The sequence below is a fragment of the Zea mays genome, chromosome 9 (genome assembly GCF_902167145.1).
Source record: "Zea mays cultivar B73 chromosome 9, Zm-B73-REFERENCE-NAM-5.0, whole genome shotgun sequence".
Classification (NCBI taxonomy): domain Eukaryota; kingdom Viridiplantae; phylum Streptophyta; class Magnoliopsida; order Poales; family Poaceae; genus Zea; species Zea mays.
Genome location: NC_050104.1, coordinates 148,529,418 through 148,546,413, shown reverse-complemented (window position 1 = coordinate 148,546,413; position 16,996 = coordinate 148,529,418). Strand labels below are relative to the sequence as shown.

General features: G+C 48.3%; 3 protein-coding genes across 8 annotated transcripts; 1 reads left to right on the top strand and 2 right to left on the bottom strand.

Moving 5' to 3' along the window:
* Positions 1 to 3,846: 3,846 nt before the first annotated feature.
* On the bottom strand, positions 3,847 to 4,682 carry LOC100278495 (uncharacterized). Its single transcript, NM_001159437.2, has one exon. It carries the CDS (start codon positions 4,486 to 4,488, stop codon positions 4,087 to 4,089), a length of 402 nt encoding a protein of 133 aa, NP_001152909.1. The 5' UTR covers positions 4,489 to 4,682; the 3' UTR covers positions 3,847 to 4,086.
* An 839-nt stretch (positions 4,683 to 5,521) lies between these two features.
* On the top strand, positions 5,522 to 10,021 carry LOC100276864 (uncharacterized). The gene is made up of 6 exons (NM_001367317.1): positions 5,522 to 5,841; positions 6,592 to 6,681; positions 6,763 to 6,858; positions 6,935 to 7,072; positions 7,142 to 7,212; positions 9,531 to 10,021. Exons 1-6 carry the CDS (start codon positions 5,635 to 5,637, stop codon positions 9,814 to 9,816), a joined length of 888 nt encoding a protein of 295 aa, NP_001354246.1. The 5' UTR covers positions 5,522 to 5,634; the 3' UTR covers positions 9,817 to 10,021.
* A 1,253-nt stretch (positions 10,022 to 11,274) lies between these two features.
* LOC100217240 (receptor expression-enhancing protein 3) lies at positions 11,275 to 14,636 on the bottom strand. Of its 6 annotated transcripts, XM_020543526.2 has the most exons (8): positions 14,265 to 14,636; positions 14,086 to 14,157; positions 13,133 to 13,231; positions 12,989 to 13,045; positions 12,850 to 12,913; positions 12,554 to 12,772; positions 11,771 to 12,300; positions 11,275 to 11,567 (listed from the first exon to the last, which is right to left on the bottom strand). In XM_020543526.2, exons 2-7 carry the CDS (start codon positions 14,115 to 14,117, stop codon positions 11,773 to 11,775), a joined length of 999 nt encoding a protein of 332 aa, XP_020399115.1. In that variant the 5' UTR covers positions 14,118 to 14,157; positions 14,265 to 14,636; the 3' UTR covers positions 11,275 to 11,567; positions 11,771 to 11,772. The 6 variants fall into 6 exon arrangements, with proteins under 6 accessions (XP_020399115.1, XP_008658202.1, NP_001137067.1 ...); XM_008659980.4 differs by having other exon boundaries at positions 14,086 to 14,598; XM_008659981.3 differs by lacking the exon at positions 11,275 to 11,567 and having other exon boundaries at positions 11,610 to 12,300.
* Between the last annotated feature and the right edge of the window lie 2,360 nt (positions 14,637 to 16,996).

The following is a 16,996-nucleotide window of genomic DNA, read 5'->3' as shown; positions in this document are numbered from 1 at the left end:
CTTCCACACAACACCATTCGAGCAGACGTGATGGATTACGACTCCAGACAAGACCATCCCTTCTTCAGTTCTCCGATCCAGCATGCAGGAATCGAGCATTCGAGCGAAGCAGATAATATAAAAGGAGAAGAGAAAACAGAAGATGTTTCTGCGCTAGAGCCCAAGCGGGCGGCACGAATCGCGGCGGCGGTACAGGGCGCGTTGAGGGACAGAGGGAGCAGGGAGGTGGCGGCGCGCGGTTGGAAGTAGAGGGAGGGGTTAGGGTTGCCCCACCCTTCCTTCCACCTCTAGATCCGGGCCCGACGACGATGGAGTGTGGCAGATGTGGTGGAGGGGGAGGAGTCGACACGAATCGCGGCGGCGGTACAGGGCGCGTTGAGGGACAGAGGGAGCAGGGAGGTGGCGGCGGTTGGAAGTAGAGGGAGGGGTTAGGGTTGCCCCACCCTTCCTTCCACCTCTGGATCCGGGCCCGACGACGATGGAGTGTGGCAGATGTGGTGGAGGGGGAGGAGTCGGTACAGGCTAGGGAATGGGACTCACCTTCGACGAAGAAAGAGCTGCGTGGGAGTGGAAGCAGCAGATCTCGGGGGTGCTCGCAGATCCGTCCTCCTCCTCGTTGCCATCGAGCGAGGACACGATGGTGTATGCTGCTCCGAGGACGGGGGGAGACGACGACTCCGAGGACGGGGGCGAGGTGGCGGCGCTGAGGATGGAGGCAGGGTCCTCTTCGAAGACGGGGGCGAGGGGGTGCGCCGAGGCGGATCTTGTACGAGCGTGGCGCGTATAACGGAGGCGGGGTGTGTGCGGCGTGGGGGGAGGCGGGACGACCGGAGGGGATGGGCGGGGATGACGTGGCGGCCGTGGCGGCGGACGCGAGCAGGGCAAGGGCATCGCGAGCGAAGGCGGGAGGGAACGCGGGATCCGCGAGGATGAGGGCGGTTGCGGGGCGGATGCGCGCGGCAGAACGTGCACCAGCGTGTGTGTGGACGCCTACAGTACTGGCATAATTAGTAGTAGAGATTTATCCATATGTTTACTTTAATTTTACGAATAGTGTAGCGTACAGTGCAAAACAGTATTTTAGGTGACCATATAAGTCACCGCTGGGACGTTGTCTAAACGACAAAATAAGAAAAACATGTCTCTGCCAACCCAACAGATGACAGATATCCATTGTTTTTAAAAAAACGTGAATGCGGCATATAGTTTTATTTTTTTGAATACTTTTAAATATAAAGACGAAAAAGCTACCACGCCGCGCAGACGGGACGGTGTTGCGCCCACGGCCCACCGCGCACGACGCCGTGCCCCGCTGCCGAACGGTGGTGGCCGCGCGGGTTGGCCAGTACCAACTTTTTTGTATTTTAGCCCTTCCGGGGTTTCTTTTGCACAATTATGCCCTTTGTAGTTTCATTTCAAAAAATGGACCCTTACCTCGGCGCCGTCATTATTGGCGCCGAGGTAATACATAGTGACGCCAACATAATTGGCGCCGACTTTTCCTACGTGGCAGCCGATGTGGCAAGTCTCAGGTGGTCGACGCCATAGATCTTGGCGCCGACCCCCCTGGATAGCACCGGACCCCACCGTCAAGGGGGTCGGCGCCAAGATCTTTGGCGCCGACCCCTGGGACTTGCCACATCGGCTGCCACGTAGGAAAAGTTGGCGCCAATGGTACTGGCGTCGATGTGTGTTACCTCGGCGCCAATGATGATGGCGCCGAGGTTGGGGTCCATTTTTTGAAATGAAACTGTAAAGGGCATAGTTGTGCAAAAAAAACTCAAAAAGGGCTAAAATCCAAAAAAGTTGGCTGGCCAGTACTAGTAGATGGACAAGCCATCTCCGGTTCCTTTCACAGGCTACTAATAATAAGTACTACTAGCTCGAAAGTTCATTTCCTCCACGGTTACGAGGTACGGTTGGGAGCTTATGCCCTGGTCCTGGTATGGCCGCTTTTTGAGCGAGCTGAGTTGGATGGCCACATGAAATCTGAGACTGGCCGCAACGGACGCGGCGCGACGCCCCCTCCCCTTGCCCTGTAGCTCGCATGGCGGCTACAAGGCGCCTCCCAACGCCGCAGCGGCTGACCCTAGCCAGCGCTCTACGAAGAGGTAACGTTCTCTCTCCCCCTCGTTCTAGCGTTCTCTCTCTCCTCCCTCTAAACACTGTTCACGTGGGCCCAATTCCATTTGTTAGTAGATAAAAAATGTATAGTAGATGAAAAGTATGTATAGAAAATGATATTTTATAGTATAGTGGGATATAGGAGGACTATTTAGGGGGAACCGCTGCGGGAGATAAAAAAATAGGGGGTGAAATGTTGATGATGTGAACCAAAAAAGTGATATAGGGGGAAAAATTTAGGGGGAACACTTGCCGATAGCCTCAGCCACACCACACCACACGCACGCACCGACCGGGCAGCGGGCGATCAAAGGGCCGAACAAGTCGGTGCGAATCTGCAACTGCGAGCCACGCATAGATCCTTTTATTAATTTCCGCTTTTGTTTAACGGAGGTAAATTAAGCAGTGTCGGTAGCCGATGGAGGAATCGTTACAGCTAGCTGCTGCTAGTGCTAAGCGTAAGGCATCCACAGGACCAGCAGTCAGCAGAGAGAGAGGCAGGCCCAAGTTAAGGCCTTGCTCCCTCCCACTCCCATGATGGGTGCCGCCCGGGCCCGGTTCGCCGTTAATTGCTGTGGCGTGGCCTCTCTGAATCATTGCGACGGAACCTAACGTCGTCCATTACGCACAGAGAGAGAGAGAGAGAGCGCTGGAGCCGCTAGCTAGGTTTCTGTTCTGCCGATGGCGAATCGGCGATGGACGTGTGCCGACGACACCGCACGAACCGTATCGCCGACGCACCGCCCGGCGCGCGGCAGTGGTGCATGGTGATGCGTTGTTGCTTCGCGAGCCACACAGGATGACGAGGAGACAGGAGAGAGGGAACGCGAGCTGGGTCGGTTGGGCTCCGAGGGCGATGGATGGAGTGGACGGAAAACGAGTTTCGGAGGCCGGGCGGAGGGTGAAACTGTGTTCAAACTGGATTGAAGCTTTTCCCCCTCAGATTTCCAATCGAGATGAGTCCGTTGGTCGGCTGGACACCGCGGACGCAGCAGCCGGTCCGCTGGTCTGGTCGAGGGGCTGCCAACGTTGCAAATCCCCTAGAAGCTGCTGCGGCAGCAGCTTTTCTTTATGCTGGAAATTGGATTTCTTTTTTCCCGAGCATAGTAAAAGCGACGGCCCAACCACCCACCGCCACCGCTCCTTGTCTTCCTCCCTCCGCGTGTCCGTCGAAGCGCTGTCTGCTTCTGCAGCACGAGGAGTGGCCGGACAAGCATCGGAGGGCTGACAATGCAGACGCGCAACTCTCAGCGCGGTCTGAACTCCGAAGTCTGATCCATCCAAGTATATGGCCAAACGGAAAGATAAGAGTAGTAGGAGGCGAGCGAGTGGCATGATTGCCGCCGCCGAATGCAGTAGTGCCCGCCCGCTCTTATCACATCTACTAGTACTATCCCTTTCTCTGTGCATATGCATGCCCGTTAATTAGTCCTGCTATACATATATGACATGCATGATCGCCTATGTACTTGCAGTGGCACGTTTGCAGTATATCATTATATACTCCCAGGAACCAGGCCAGGCCAACAGCTGTTTCCATGTTGACGATGAGCGCTGGCCAAGTAAAGAATCTCAGACGTCCACCCCACCGACCGTGTAATGAATGTATTGTCCACGTACAGTTCAGTAGCTCACACGCTTAGCGGAAATTGAGAGAGGAGACAAAGCATGAGACGGTTCCAGCAGTCAATTCCAAGACAGGGAAACCAAAGCAAAGAGGGTACTGTACATCTGAATACATCACGATTATAGCAAAACCAAAACCAGTCTTACAGGCAGCAAACTGATAAGTATATCACCCTCAAACTCTATAGCCTGCAGCTAATAGCCTAGCAGCAGCATCCCCCTATCAAATATGTACATGGAATCATCGATCCATCGATCGATCAAGCAGCAACCAGCAGTACAATCGCATACGTGCGCGCGTGGAATCGAACAGGAGCAGGACCCACATCCGGCCGTTCACGGCCCCCACATGTCGTGGATGGTGGAGTGGAAGCTGGCGAGCACGAGGAGGAGGAGGACGAGCAAGGCGACGCCCCAGGGCGAGCTGCCCTCGGCGGGGCCCCGCTCGTAGCGGCCCTTCCAGCGGCTCTCCCTCGGGTAGAAGCCCAGGTAGCCCTCGAAGGAGTCGACGGAGGAGATCCAGCGGATGAGGAGGACGAGCGCGATGGGCACGCCCAGCAGCGCCCAGCTCAGCTGCTGCGACGCCTCCTCGATGAAGTCGTCGTACGTGAAGAACCACGAGGCGCCCAGCAGCAGCGTCACCATCAGCAGCACCAGGATCACCGGGTACGGCAGCGGCGACAGCGTGAACGCCTCCACGATCGACGACTCCGCGCGCCGGTCGCCGTAGTACGACATGGCTGGCTGGGTTTCCGATTCGAGTTCGAGGGCACAAGGATAGGAAAGCAAAGGAAAGGAAAGGGAGGGGAAAGGTGAGCGAGCACTGGTGAGCTGAGTGAGAAGAGGGGAGGAGAGGAGGAGGCGGACGTGCGGCCGAACCGGCGATATAGGCGCGTGTAACCAACACCAACCACGATCGTGTCGTGCCGTGTGCCGCGGAGATGAGATGGATAGGTGCGTGTAACGACGGCCCAAAGGCTCCTGCTGCCGTGTCCAGATCGTACGCCCACGCCTGCTGATTTGACACTTGGCAATCGTGGTGGAGTGTGATCCAGGAGGACTTGCACATACACAAGCAGATCAGATCATTATATAGGAGAGCAGAGCTGCATCAGAGGTACTATATGGGTAATCCGTCCGAGCTACGGTCCTCGTCGTCTGCTGCCCTCCTCCTTTTCTGCGAGGGGGAGCAAAACCCGTGTCGTTGCTCGGACTGGAGTAGCGGAAGACCTGCATGCTGATTTGCTTCCTTGACTTGGCTACCCGGGCCGGTAATTGCCTGATTGGAGTGGAGCGTCCTGATCACCGTTGGATTTGGATGCCCCTACACAGTTAAAAATGTACGAAGTGAAGCGATCCACACACACATGTTGTGGACGTCCGTGGTTCCTATTGGTATTGCTGGTAAATAAATATCGTTCTGTCTGATTCGTGGTGGACCTTCCGTGTCTAGTCAAGCCAAGCAATCCTCACCACACCACATATACACCTTCCAATATAATAACTGGACCACAGAAATCGCCACCTCAGATTTGGCCTCCTCAAAGAGTCAAAGTTACGGGCAAGCGAAACAGATACCGTCCTTTTTTTTCTTCGTCTTTTGGACCGAGGGATTTACAGAGGCAGTCGACTGTCAAGGTTCCAGGCGCTTCTGGTCCACTGACCATAATTAAGCACCTCTGTGGGTCCGAAGGGGGCCCATTACAGGATCGTTTCTATATGGGCCGGTTCGCCGAGCCGCGCCATGCTCGTCTTCAGGCTCCGGAGTCCGGACGGAGTCGCGGGCCGTGGCCCTGCCTCAGTATTTCCTCTTCCCCGCGATAGGCAACAGAAACCGCAGCATAACAAGGAAAGCGAAGCGAACCCTCGCCGCGCGAGTTAGCGATGGCCGGAGAGGACGCCGCCGCCGCGAGGAGGCCCCCGAAGGAGGAGGAGGAGGAGGAAGATGACGACGATTTGGACAACGTTCCGCTGGCACTTTCCAGGGCCAAGAAACCGGGTAATGCGAGCGCCTCCAAGGTCAAGAAGGAGGAGGAGGACGATGACGACGACTTGGACAACGTTCCGCTCGCACTTTCCAGGGCTAAGAAGGTTTGTTTGCCTCTACCCCAGATCTCTGCTTTCCGGTCTGTGGCTTGGCGGGCGTCGCAGTGCGAGTGACGCTAGGTCTTGAGAGTTTTTTTTTTTTTTTGGATAATATTTGTTTTGCTAGGTTATCTTTGGTTAGCTCGTTTTATATGAACTTTATTTGTGGATGTTGTGGAATTGTAAGCGCAGAGGCCAATCTTTTCCGTCGGGCAGATATGCCCCGCCCTGGTCTCCAGGCCAATGTTGTGATAACTCGGGACCTATCTGTGTGCCTTGGAATTTTATCGGAAGTTTTGGGATTTAGTTCAAAATTGAGGGTTGTTGATTTTGAGCTGCGACTTAATTTTACTATGCATTATTTCAGTCTTCACTAAATTTTGTTGCTATGGCATGAGTACATGGCATGATGTGGCCCTTCATTGCTGAACTATCGTGGTCTTTCTTGGGCCTATTTCCTGAAGAGCTCTTGTGAGAACCTCGATTCGCGGATAATCTAGCTCTCACGACAATCCGAATATCGTAGTGCCTACGTGCGGATGAAGATAATGGGTTTATAGGGTTTATGATCTAGGAAGCGACGGATTCCCGCCAACGTGATAACTAAGTGATTTTCCCAGAAGTGATTCTCACAAAACCAGACTAAGAAGAGAAGTGTTTGGCTGACAGAATTGGATTCTGACGGCCAAAATCCGATTTTAAGCTGCCCCCTTGTGTTTTCTACAGAAGCTAACGTTGCCCTGTCCTGTTTTGTAGGGAAACGAGAAGCAGAAAGGCAACAATAGCAATATGAAGGCTTCTTCGAAAGTCAAGAAAGAAGTCAGTTCTGATGATGATTTTGTCATGGTTGCAACTTTCACGCCCTATTGTTCCCAGCTATATTTCCCTACCTTCTTGTTTTGAAGTTAACAACTATGCACCTTTCAGCCAACGGCGCAGAAGAAAAGTGCAGGTGCTGCTGGAAGTAATGCCAAGACATCCAAGGTTAAAAAAATTAAAGATGAAGATTTGGAAGATCTCAAGGTATGCAATCTACTTGTACTTAGGTTGATATCCTGTTGTGTTGTAAATTTGCTTATTATCTTGTGACTTGGTGAAGGAGGACAAGAAAAGGAAGAAACGAGTGGGTGTCAAAGAAGAGGCAAAGTTGGCCTTGGCCATTGTAAAGGGAGAGAAGGTTAAGAAAGAGAGGAAAGTGTATGGTTTGCCAGGGCAGAAGCATGATCCTCCTGAAGAAGTATGCCCATTCTAACCTTCTCCAATCTGTTATTCATCTGCAAAGCAGCTAATCTTCTTTTTTATGCAGAGGGATCCATTGAGGATATTCTATGAATCACTCTATGAGCAGGTCCCCACCAGTGACATGGCTGCAACCTGGTGAGATACCACATATTTATAAGCTCGTAAAGATCTGTGTCACAAGCTAAACTAGATGTAGCTATAGTGTGGCCCATATCATGTTGGATCAGTACAGACCAATCTAGTGCATAAAAACCAATGGTATAAAATATCATATGCGAAAGGGCCTCTAGCTGAGTTGGTTAGGTGGACTGAGTAACACTTGTTAGGTCATGAGTTTGAATCCCAGTGGAAGCGACTTACATGCCCAGGTTAAAAAAGGACACTCGTTGGTTCCTGGTTGTGTGCACACGAGATGGACTGACCTATGGGGGCAGATCCTCATGTAGGAGCTGGGAGGACTCAAAGCACAAGTAAGAATCTAGCCTATAGGGGGCGGACCCTCATGCTGCAGGGGGGTGGGGGCAGCTTTCGTGACCTTTTTCGATCAGGGCTCCGATTGATCCTTTCCTTAATATAATACCGTGGGGTGGTCTTCCTCCTACCGGTTGAGTTTTAATATGTCATGTTTGATAAATCATTGCCAATGGTTGCATAACTTTTTGAGATCTATTCATCTTCTCAAAATGTTTGTCAAGCAGTCAAGCCACAGCTTTGGCAAGATAATCAGTGGTGACACATCACTATGGCTGTATGGCAACAACGCTCACATTCTGTAATTGTGTAAACAACAGGATATACAAGATTTTTTTTCTAGGTTTTTTGTAACTCGTTATTACAGCTTTTGTTAATAATATGATGTAGCAGGCAACATAGTATTCTGCACATCCTGTTTAGTTGATGCCTAAGGGCTTGTTTGGATGCATGGGGATTGGAGGTGATTGAGGGGCATATTATATGCCCCTCAATCACCTCCAATCCCCATGCATCATGTTTGGGAGCAAAGGGAATGAAGGGGATTTTAGTCCCTCCAATCCCTTCCATTCCCCTTGCTCCCAAACTTACCCTAAGGGTACCACAAGTAAGGCAACTTCTCCAGGCTAGAAAAAAAGTTTGACGTGGGACAGGGTGCTTAGAAAGTGTGGTGCACCACGTTTGTGTCTGAAGCATACAGCTGCCTAAGACACTATGTCATGATTAAGCTGTAGCGTAGCAAACTTAGGCATGTATTTGCGCAGCTCTAATTTTGAACATGTAAACCTGCATGCAAAGACCAATCTGAATGTGATTCTCACGAAATGGATCATCCTTTGTTGTTCTGGCCCATGCCTTTTTGTGCTTCCATAATGTTGTGAACATAGTTGTTAAGGCGTCGCATAGGCGACGCAAGGCGTCCTGCTCGCCTTACTCCGCACCTAAGGCGAGTGGGGGATAGGCTGACAGTGGCTGGCAGCGGCGGCAGCTGCACGCTCCCCAGCGACGTAAGGCGTCCTGCTCGCCTTACTCCGCACCTAAGGCGAGTGGGGGAGAGTCTGCCGGTGGCGGCACGGCGCCGGCAAAGGAGAGAGGAGCGAACATAGGGACAAAGCGGGGGGAGGGAGAGAGAGACGCTGGTCGCTCGGGAGTTTTGTTGCTCCCAGGGAGGAGAAAGGAAGTTGGCTTAACCTAATCTTAATGGGCTAGTTGGGCTGATTTGTTGGCTGGCTGGCTAGTCTTTTTTCTTTTATTGATCATTTTCTCTTCTTTATTATTATTTTTGTCCTAAATACTTTCTCAAATATCAATATTTTCCTACTTTTTAAATAGATTTAAGGTGTCGCCTCGCCTTACGCTTTACCGTTTAAAAGTTAAAAAGGGGGTCAGTTGCCTTACCTCTCCTCACTGCTTTAATATTTAGCATTATTTTGGTTGATGTTAGATTAGTTGAAATATATCTTGTGAAGTAATATCTTCTGGAAGGTAAACTAATGTTACCTGAAATAACTCCTTTTATCTTAAACCATGCCATTCTGATATGAATTCCTTAAGAAACACAATGCCAAAATTTAAGCCTTCTACTTGGTTTAAATTTAATTATTAAAAAACTGGCCTCTAGCATTTCTTACTTTCTGTTATGAAAAAGAATCTTTTGGTGACCATTTTTTTGTGTGTAGTTGCTGTGTCTTGGTTTGAGCTAGTTCCCAGCAAATTCATCACTAGACTAGATCATTCCGATGCCATAGAATGTACTAACTTTCCATCTTACCTTGTGCGCCTACAACATGCCGGAAGATACCATTATCTGATCAAGTGTCCGCTGACACCACCCCCAGACCTGAATTTATATTTATGAACCGTGTTTGTTGTTCTGCAGTCTGTGTTAATATATCTATCCTTCGGTGTCAGAGGTTCAAGGATGCATGAACGTTCTTATTGAAGCAAACTGATATATTCAATTATTCTTTGGATGTGCATAGGTTGATGGAATGGGGTTTGCTCCCGGTGGATGTGGCTAGAAAATGTTTTGAGAAGAAACAAGGTCAGAAGGTTAAGTCACCAGTCAAAGCAATTGTGGCGAAGAGAATTCCTTCTTCTCCAGCCAAGACACTGCCTTCATCTGCAAAGAAGTTAGTTATGCCTTCAAACAGTGCTGGAAAGCTGAAGTCTCAGAAGAAAAGGAAGGCAAGTGATGACACAGATGATGACGACGACGACGATGATTTTGTAGCTTCTAAAGCAAAGACCAAGAGGCACAAGGCCTAGTTAGGTCCTAGCATCTCATTATCCTAGTAATGAGACGTGTTCTTCAGACAATTTCTAGCTCGGATGACCTTGGATGATTGTTCCTTCCATTGGTTTGCTCATTTGGGGCGCGCAACTAAATTATGTGAAGTAGCGTGTTGTGTTGTGTCAAGAAGTACCACTTGTCGATGGCCTTTTCAGATCTGGAATGAAGGTAAGTTCCTGCAAACTTTCACTTGGTTAGCATTTGACTCCAGTGAAACATCTGGTTGGTTAGCATTTGACTCCAGTGAAACATCTGGTTGGATGACTGTATTTGCACGGGGTAACATATTTCGCCGAGCTCGACGTAGGCGCATCCCCAAGCAAAACAGAATTTAGAATAATTATTAGGTTGCCGTCGATGATACGTAATTCTGAAAAGCTTGAACGCTTTATTCTAAACTTGTATGTCAATCGGGTTAGCAGAGCAGATCGCCAGCGTCTTCGGATCTTGTCATGTGGCGAACTTGCAACAAGATAGCATACCATGCTGCCGCATGGCAGTGTCTGTGATCAGACAAAAGGCAATAATGACACATGCACTATTCAAATTCTCGTGCACGACGGTCAGCTTCTGTACAGCGGCGGGCCACACAAATTGACGCAGGGACACGTCTTGAGAACCGACCTGCGAGATCATGGCAGCAGCTGCCGGCGACCAAGTCCCTGTCCGTTCACCTCGCTATGGGATGTACCACGAGTCAGCTCACTCACCACCTGCTCGTACGTACGCCAGTAGGGTTGTGAAACAAAGGTAAGTGGAAGCCTGCAAACGATCTGAACAATTTCTCCTTTCTCGGTAGCCAGAGGTCGGCAGCGGATGCTGCCACTGCCAGTTGTAGTTGTAGGTTAGGATCATTCCAGAGGCATCGGTCGTACGTGCCGAGACAAACAGGTCGATTTGCTGGCACCCTTTGACTTGGAGTCAATTCACTCGTAGTTTGTAAAGATGCACGGGGCAGGCCCTGGCCCTCTATATATCGTCAACGGCTCAGGATAAGATGTTTTAGCTAGGATTGCGATGCTTTCAGGTTCTGCTCCAACGGAGCGCAGTCGTCGTGGGCTGTGGCATCTTGGCATGGACCTACGATGTCGAAGGACACTTTCAAAAAATATTAGCAGAATTCGGTATAGGACACGGAAAATGATCTTGTATCTGGCGGACATAGCAAAAAAAAGTTCAATTAGCTGGCTGTTACTCTGACAGTGTGTAATAAAGGGAGAAATCTGACGAAATGTCGCCATTGCCTCTGCCCCTTTTCTTCTTTCTGCTTTGCCTTTCCTTTATTTATCTTTCGACCTCTTCTACAACTTTATCAAAACCGTATATAGATTACAGTCCCTATCTTGTAGTAGTGTATTAGAAAAATAATAGAGATTAAACATAATTAATTCTGATCAGTTGCACGTCAATAAAACTTTTAGTACTTATTAGTATAATGTAAGATTCTACCGTGCTCTAATTAACTTGACTAAGTTTTAGTATCACATGTTAAAGTTCTGAGGGCCTTCCAATGACTATAGGAAAAGCTTCTGCCAGACTAACTGCAGCGTGTACCAGGGACTCAAACAGATACATGTACACAGAGAATGATAGAAAAACAGCTGTTCTTGTTTCCCTGCCGGCTGAAAATTGCGGCTGGATGTGACATCCCGAAGATACTCAGGGAGTGACCAGATTGAAGTGTATAATGTTGCAATTGCATGCGTTCTTTGCTCGTGCCGCTAACCTGTATTCACATGCGGAGAGAAAGTGTTACTTACAACTTAAATAACAAGAAAAGGGCACCAAAAAAGCACAGAAACAAGATAATCAACTGTGTCACAAAGAACCAATTCAACAACACATCTCCATTCCACCAAACAACATGACAGCCTAAAACCCAAAAAAAGATCAACACAATGTGCAGGGAAAGGAAAAACAATGGCCTACAGCTAATTCCCAGCAGGATCTTCGGTGGCCGTGCGCCTCCTTAGCTTGGCGCGCGTCACACGGATCGTCTCCTCCATCGGCGTCTCCTCTTCGAGCGCAGGGTCAAGCTCTTCTGCGCCCTCTGGGGCGTCACCACTGGCCTCGTCGATGGCCATCTTGTCCACCCCTTCGGCTCCAGGGAGTGATGGGGCGCTAGGCTCGGGTTTCGGTGAATCGGCACCTGTGGTTGGAGTTTGAACTGGGTCGGCAGCAGGTTTGACCTCGCCTTTCTTTGGGCTACCACCAGGTTTTAGCGCGGATGCAGCTACCGGAGGCTTTGTGGATGCCACTGAACCAGATCTCGCTGATGTTTGACGCTTGATCTTGGGCGAAGATGAAACGGGTTTAGTCTCCTGAGATTGCTGTGCCATTGCTGCTTGCCGAGCAGCAATAGATGATGCTCTGCGCATAACAGGTGCTGCTTGTTTTTGTGGTTGCGCCTGCTGCACCTGCACTTGTGGTTGTTGTTGTTGTGGCGGCTGCTGTGAATCCTGGAAGACATCAAAGCATGATTTTAACATGGCTAACAAGATAAACACTGCCAGATCAGTTAAACCAGAGCACACATTTCTGTACTACATTCCTTCCTATGGCATCATGACCAATATTGCATCAGAGAAGAACAAGAACAGTAAAAAAAAGTTTGAGCATCTGAGTAAACATGATGAACACTGAACAACAAATGATTCAATGGATTTTTTTTTGACAAAAAAGAGAGTAATAGTGCATTTGATCCACACACACCTGATGAAGGCGTTGCCTTGATTTCTGAGAAGGTGACTGGGCAGCAACATATTTTAAAACGTCAAAGAAAGTACTTTGTCCTGCCGAAGCAGCCTTCTGAAAATAAAGTACAACCGTGTCGGTGGCTCGAGCTCTCAGCTCAAGGAGATTCCGGTCGATTTCATTCTCATGCTGAGAAATATATGGTTTAAAGAAAGTTCCATAAACATACGTAGTTCCCTGTAATGAAAGCACACATCAGCCTGTTGCCAAAAACTAAACTGTGAGATAGAAGAAGCAAAGGACAATCTAAAGACCTTTGTCTTAGGGTACCACAAGTATACAAAGAACATCAGCTTTGCTTCCGAGTAGAACGGTAGCCTTCAACATGAGCGCACAGAAATGTTAGTTTCTCGTCAATGAACTGAAGAAAATCACAGGCTTAAGCAGTCTCACCATGATATTGTGAAATCTCCGAATCTCTCCAAAACTGTCAACAGGGCAACTAAAATCCTAGACACAGGAAACAAACCTAAATTTGGCAGATTGTTCACGGAAGTCAATATTGCGACCGCATAATAATTTATTGAAACGCCTTACCAATACTGACACCAAAATATGAGCTGCGCAATCTCTGGTTTGTTCAGTTCAACAGTCTTGTAGCATTCGTAGGCAGGATAGGCATAGCCAAAAGCCAACCTACAGGAAATCGGCACATCAAATGCCACAAGATAAATGGCATGTTAGCGATTGCATATCGTGACAAAAGCATGTCCTTCCTCGTATAGTAAGTTGATGTTTCAGTAAAAGACTATTTATTTTGTTTTTCCCCTTTTATTCATCCGTAATAAACCACAAAAAAGAAAAGCTGGCAATTTAAAGCTGCATGGCTTCAGTATCAAAGTATCCTTCAATAGACTAACATTTCAGACGCGTTTATAGCTAAACTGTAGATAATTCATCAACACAGAGATGAACAGGATCAAATCTAGTTCTTGATGAAGCAGGCCAAAGATTTTTTTTTAAAAAAGAGCATAGCAGTTTGACCTATCTTAACTCATACGAGAGTATCCTCCGATCTTAACCATTTGAAGAGATATGATTGTTAGAACATCATCTTCAAAAAGAATGAGTCGGACCGGAAGAATAAACGAACAGAACCATTGACCGTTGTGCAATGAATTAAAAACTTGCCCCCATATGCTCCTCGAGAAGAATAAAATACTTCCGAATGGTTGCGTGCTCTCAGCCTCATTTTCCGGCGAAGAGGCCAGGGTGGGCAAATCGACAATAACGAACGCATCTCCTCCTCTTTTTGTTTTGTTTTGTTTTGTTTTGAAGAAAGCAACATATTAAGGAGGAGCGAATGAGTGAAGTTAAACCAAGAGAGAGGCTGCTGAACTCTCCGAATGGGTCCCCACAAATCCAAATTTGAAAAAAAAAACAGATTTATTAAAACCGGAACACTGGTGCCTCTGATAAGGCTCCAACCTCAAAGTGTCAATCTACAAAGAACACCGACGTTACAAGATTCGGAGCAAGGGAGCGCTTACAGGAGGACCCTGGAGAGGAACCCGCCCATCATCTTCTCCGACTCCGACTCCGACTCCGACCCCTCTGCGCTACTGCGCGCGACCAGATCCGCCAAAAGCGAACACAGATCAAAACACCATCCACCGCGCCATCACATTCCGGATGAGGGGGGAATCCACAGGGAGCCGAGCTAGCATACCATACCGCACAGGAACCTTGCAGGAGAGGAGGAGGGATGTGGACGGGAGACGGACGGCCGGCGCCGCGGTGGATGGGCAGGCAGAACGGCCAGGAGCTATGGTTTCTCCCCTCCCTCTCTCTCTCGCTAGTGGCTACGCAGCTACCCGTCTCCTCCGGCGGCTAAAAATACCGGTAATGCGTTGGAATGGCATGCGGAGAGGGAGAGCCGGAAGAAGAGGAGAGGAGAGGAGAGGAGAGGAGAGGCGAGCGCGTCCGCCGTGCCGTCAGCTCACTCACACTTGCATTGGGTTCTTCTAACCAACCCGAGTGGCCCTCTCGCTCTGCTCTCCTCCCCTGTTCAAGCTGAACCATGGCGCATGGCCGCATGGGTGTACCAGCGAGCGACATTTCTTTTAGCCAATTATTAATGTACCCTTGTCTCCGCCTCTCTATCGCAGGCAGGTGGGGTGGGGTCGTGGGGATGCCATCCATTGATCCATATTCAACGCTGTATTTGTATACTACTGTGCTATACACTTTCTTCCCTTATCCAACCGTTGGCGGTCAGCCAGCACAATTCACTTTGAACCTTTTTTTAATAGAGTCTCCTGAAACAAAACCATTCGAAATTTTGTCACGGATTAATTCTCACGTGCTGATCTTACATATCCGAGAATAGTATGAGTATCAGAGTATGTTTGTTTCGAGAAGTGTGTGCGCGCGCGATCTTTTTTTTAGAAATAAATGGTACCTCATATGTTCACAATGTACTTAAAATTATTTTTTTAGAAAATATGTGGTAAATAAAAGTTGTATCAAAACACTATTGCATCGTCAGGAGGGGCTCAAATCTGGTCTGCCACTGTGCCGAGTGGAGTGAGGTGCGTTTTCGTTTTCCTGGCTGCCCCCTGGTCGAAGTGGCAAAGCAGGTAGGGTGTTGTGCTGGTACTATGGGTCTATGGTGCAGTACTGCAGTTCTACGTACATATCATGCTTGGTCTGATGTACTACTAACTAGTGTATAAATGGTGCAGTTCTACGTATATATAACACAACAACAGACACAGAGGTGGTGGATTGGAGATGCAGTGGACCACCCAGGCCCGGGTGCGCTCTGATCGGATCTGGTGTTCTGGCCGGCTTTCCTTTCTGTGTCGCACGCACGGCACGTAAGAATTCTTTGGTCCGGACGGGGCGAGAGCGCGTGACCACCGGACGTGCGTCCAAATCGCAAGGTGGCGGACCTATGGCTATGGGATGGGCGTCACTGTGCATGCATGTTCACGTTTCACCAACCATGTGCACGTTTAATTAGAGGCACAGCATATATACGTACGTGCTGCTTGTACGGTTAGTCTGTTCCCAAGGTTTTCGCGAAATACTTTTCACGATGCGCTACTATTCACAGTGGTGGCCCTGAGGATGAGGATGGGGAAGAGGGGCGGTCGCCGCGGGCACTCGAATTCATAAGGCCTAATTCTAGTCATGTGATCGAATAGCCCATCAACAAAATAATGAATATCTAAACTTTTAGAAAAAAATTATACTATAATATATATTCTTTTATTTACTTATTATTTGATATAAATATTTTTAGATGTATTTTGAGTGTTTAATTAGTAACATTTATATATTAAAAATAATTTAAAGGACCTCTATTTGAAACCTTGTTCTGAGCCCCAAAAATATTAGGACCGCCGCTGACTATTCAGGAGTTAGCCAAATCGTGATAACACAGTATATACTTTTCATGTTCACATATGCAGGATCGATCGGGCGACACGTCAACATATGGTGCTCTAAACTGATGTACTAACAACTACTGTATATAAGCTAAATCCAAGGACAAGGATCTGGTACGTACAAGAGCGTGCACGTGAGCACGTCGCAGCTTTAAGATGGTTTCACATGATTGTCATGCATGGGCGTGGTGGGCGGAGGGTGTAGATTATGCTGGCCTCTTTTTTTTACTTCCATAATTCAACCACCGGCACCTGTGTAGTAATCAATTGCCAGAAACCCCGGTAGAGGACGTACTAACGAACTCTCCCCACTCCCAAATACGTGACGTTTTACTCTCTCCGCTCCACCTACGTGACGCGGGGTGGGCGCGTTCCGCTGCGCCCCGCCTTGGGCAAGGATACCAATGCGACCAGCGAATAGAATGTATTATTACAATGTAGCATTAATCATGGTAGCACTAGCACGAGATACAACTTAAAATTATAAAAGGCACGTACATACAGTCCTGAGACGGTCCATTTAGCTTTACAAGTAGAAAGGACAGTTAAAAGATTATATGATATAAATCTGAACTTTCAAACAATAAATACAGTTAAGAGATATTATGTATGGAGAGTCCTTTAGAGACAGACTCTTCACGAACGGATCGTCTCTTGTAATTTTTTTTTTTCAATTAGCCCCTAGATACCCTGGAGAGATCATATATTAAATATCAGTTATACATACTCTATACAGCATGAGACACCATGTTTTTTTATTTCTTCAAAAGGAAAGGTTCATTCGATATAGATGATTTCTGCACCGGAGCAAGATACATGCACGCTTCACTTTCCAAGTTTAAACCGTGGGTAGGTGGTTTTTCAAGATTGGTATCGTTGCCTTCTCCATCGTGGAAACCCTATATGCATTTAATTAGTAACAATGTCATTTGTGGTCAACTGATTTTCAAGTACGGTTAGAACAATGACACAACAAAGAAATCGCAGATTAAGGTAGTGTTTGGTTGAA

Bases quoted from the DNA above. Each gene is read 5' to 3' on its own strand.
- LOC100276864 (NM_001367317.1), top strand. From the start codon at position 5,635: ATGGCCGGAGAGGACGCCGCCGCCGCGAGGAGGCCCCCGAAGGAGGAG. The intron at 5,842-6,591 runs GTTTGTTTGCCT...CCTGTTTTGTAG, and splicing joins CACTTTCCAGGGCTAAGAAG to GGAAACGAGAAGCAGAAAGG. The intron at 6,682-6,762 runs GTTGCAACTTTC...TGCACCTTTCAG, and splicing joins CTGATGATGATTTTGTCATG to CCAACGGCGCAGAAGAAAAG.
- LOC100278495 (NM_001159437.2), bottom strand. From the start codon at position 4,488: ATGTCGTACTACGGCGACCGGCGCGCGGAGTCGTCGATCGTGGAGGCG.
- LOC100217240 (XM_020543526.2), bottom strand. From the start codon at position 14,117: ATGATGGGCGGGTTCCTCTCCAGGGTCCTCCT. The intron at 12,914-12,988 runs GTGAGACTGCTT...CTCATGTTGAAG, and splicing joins GGAGATTTCACAATATCATG to GCTACCGTTCTACTCGGAAG. The intron at 12,301-12,553 runs GTGTGTGTGGAT...GATGTCTTCCAG, and splicing joins CAAGGCAACGCCTTCATCAG to GATTCACAGCAGCCGCCACA.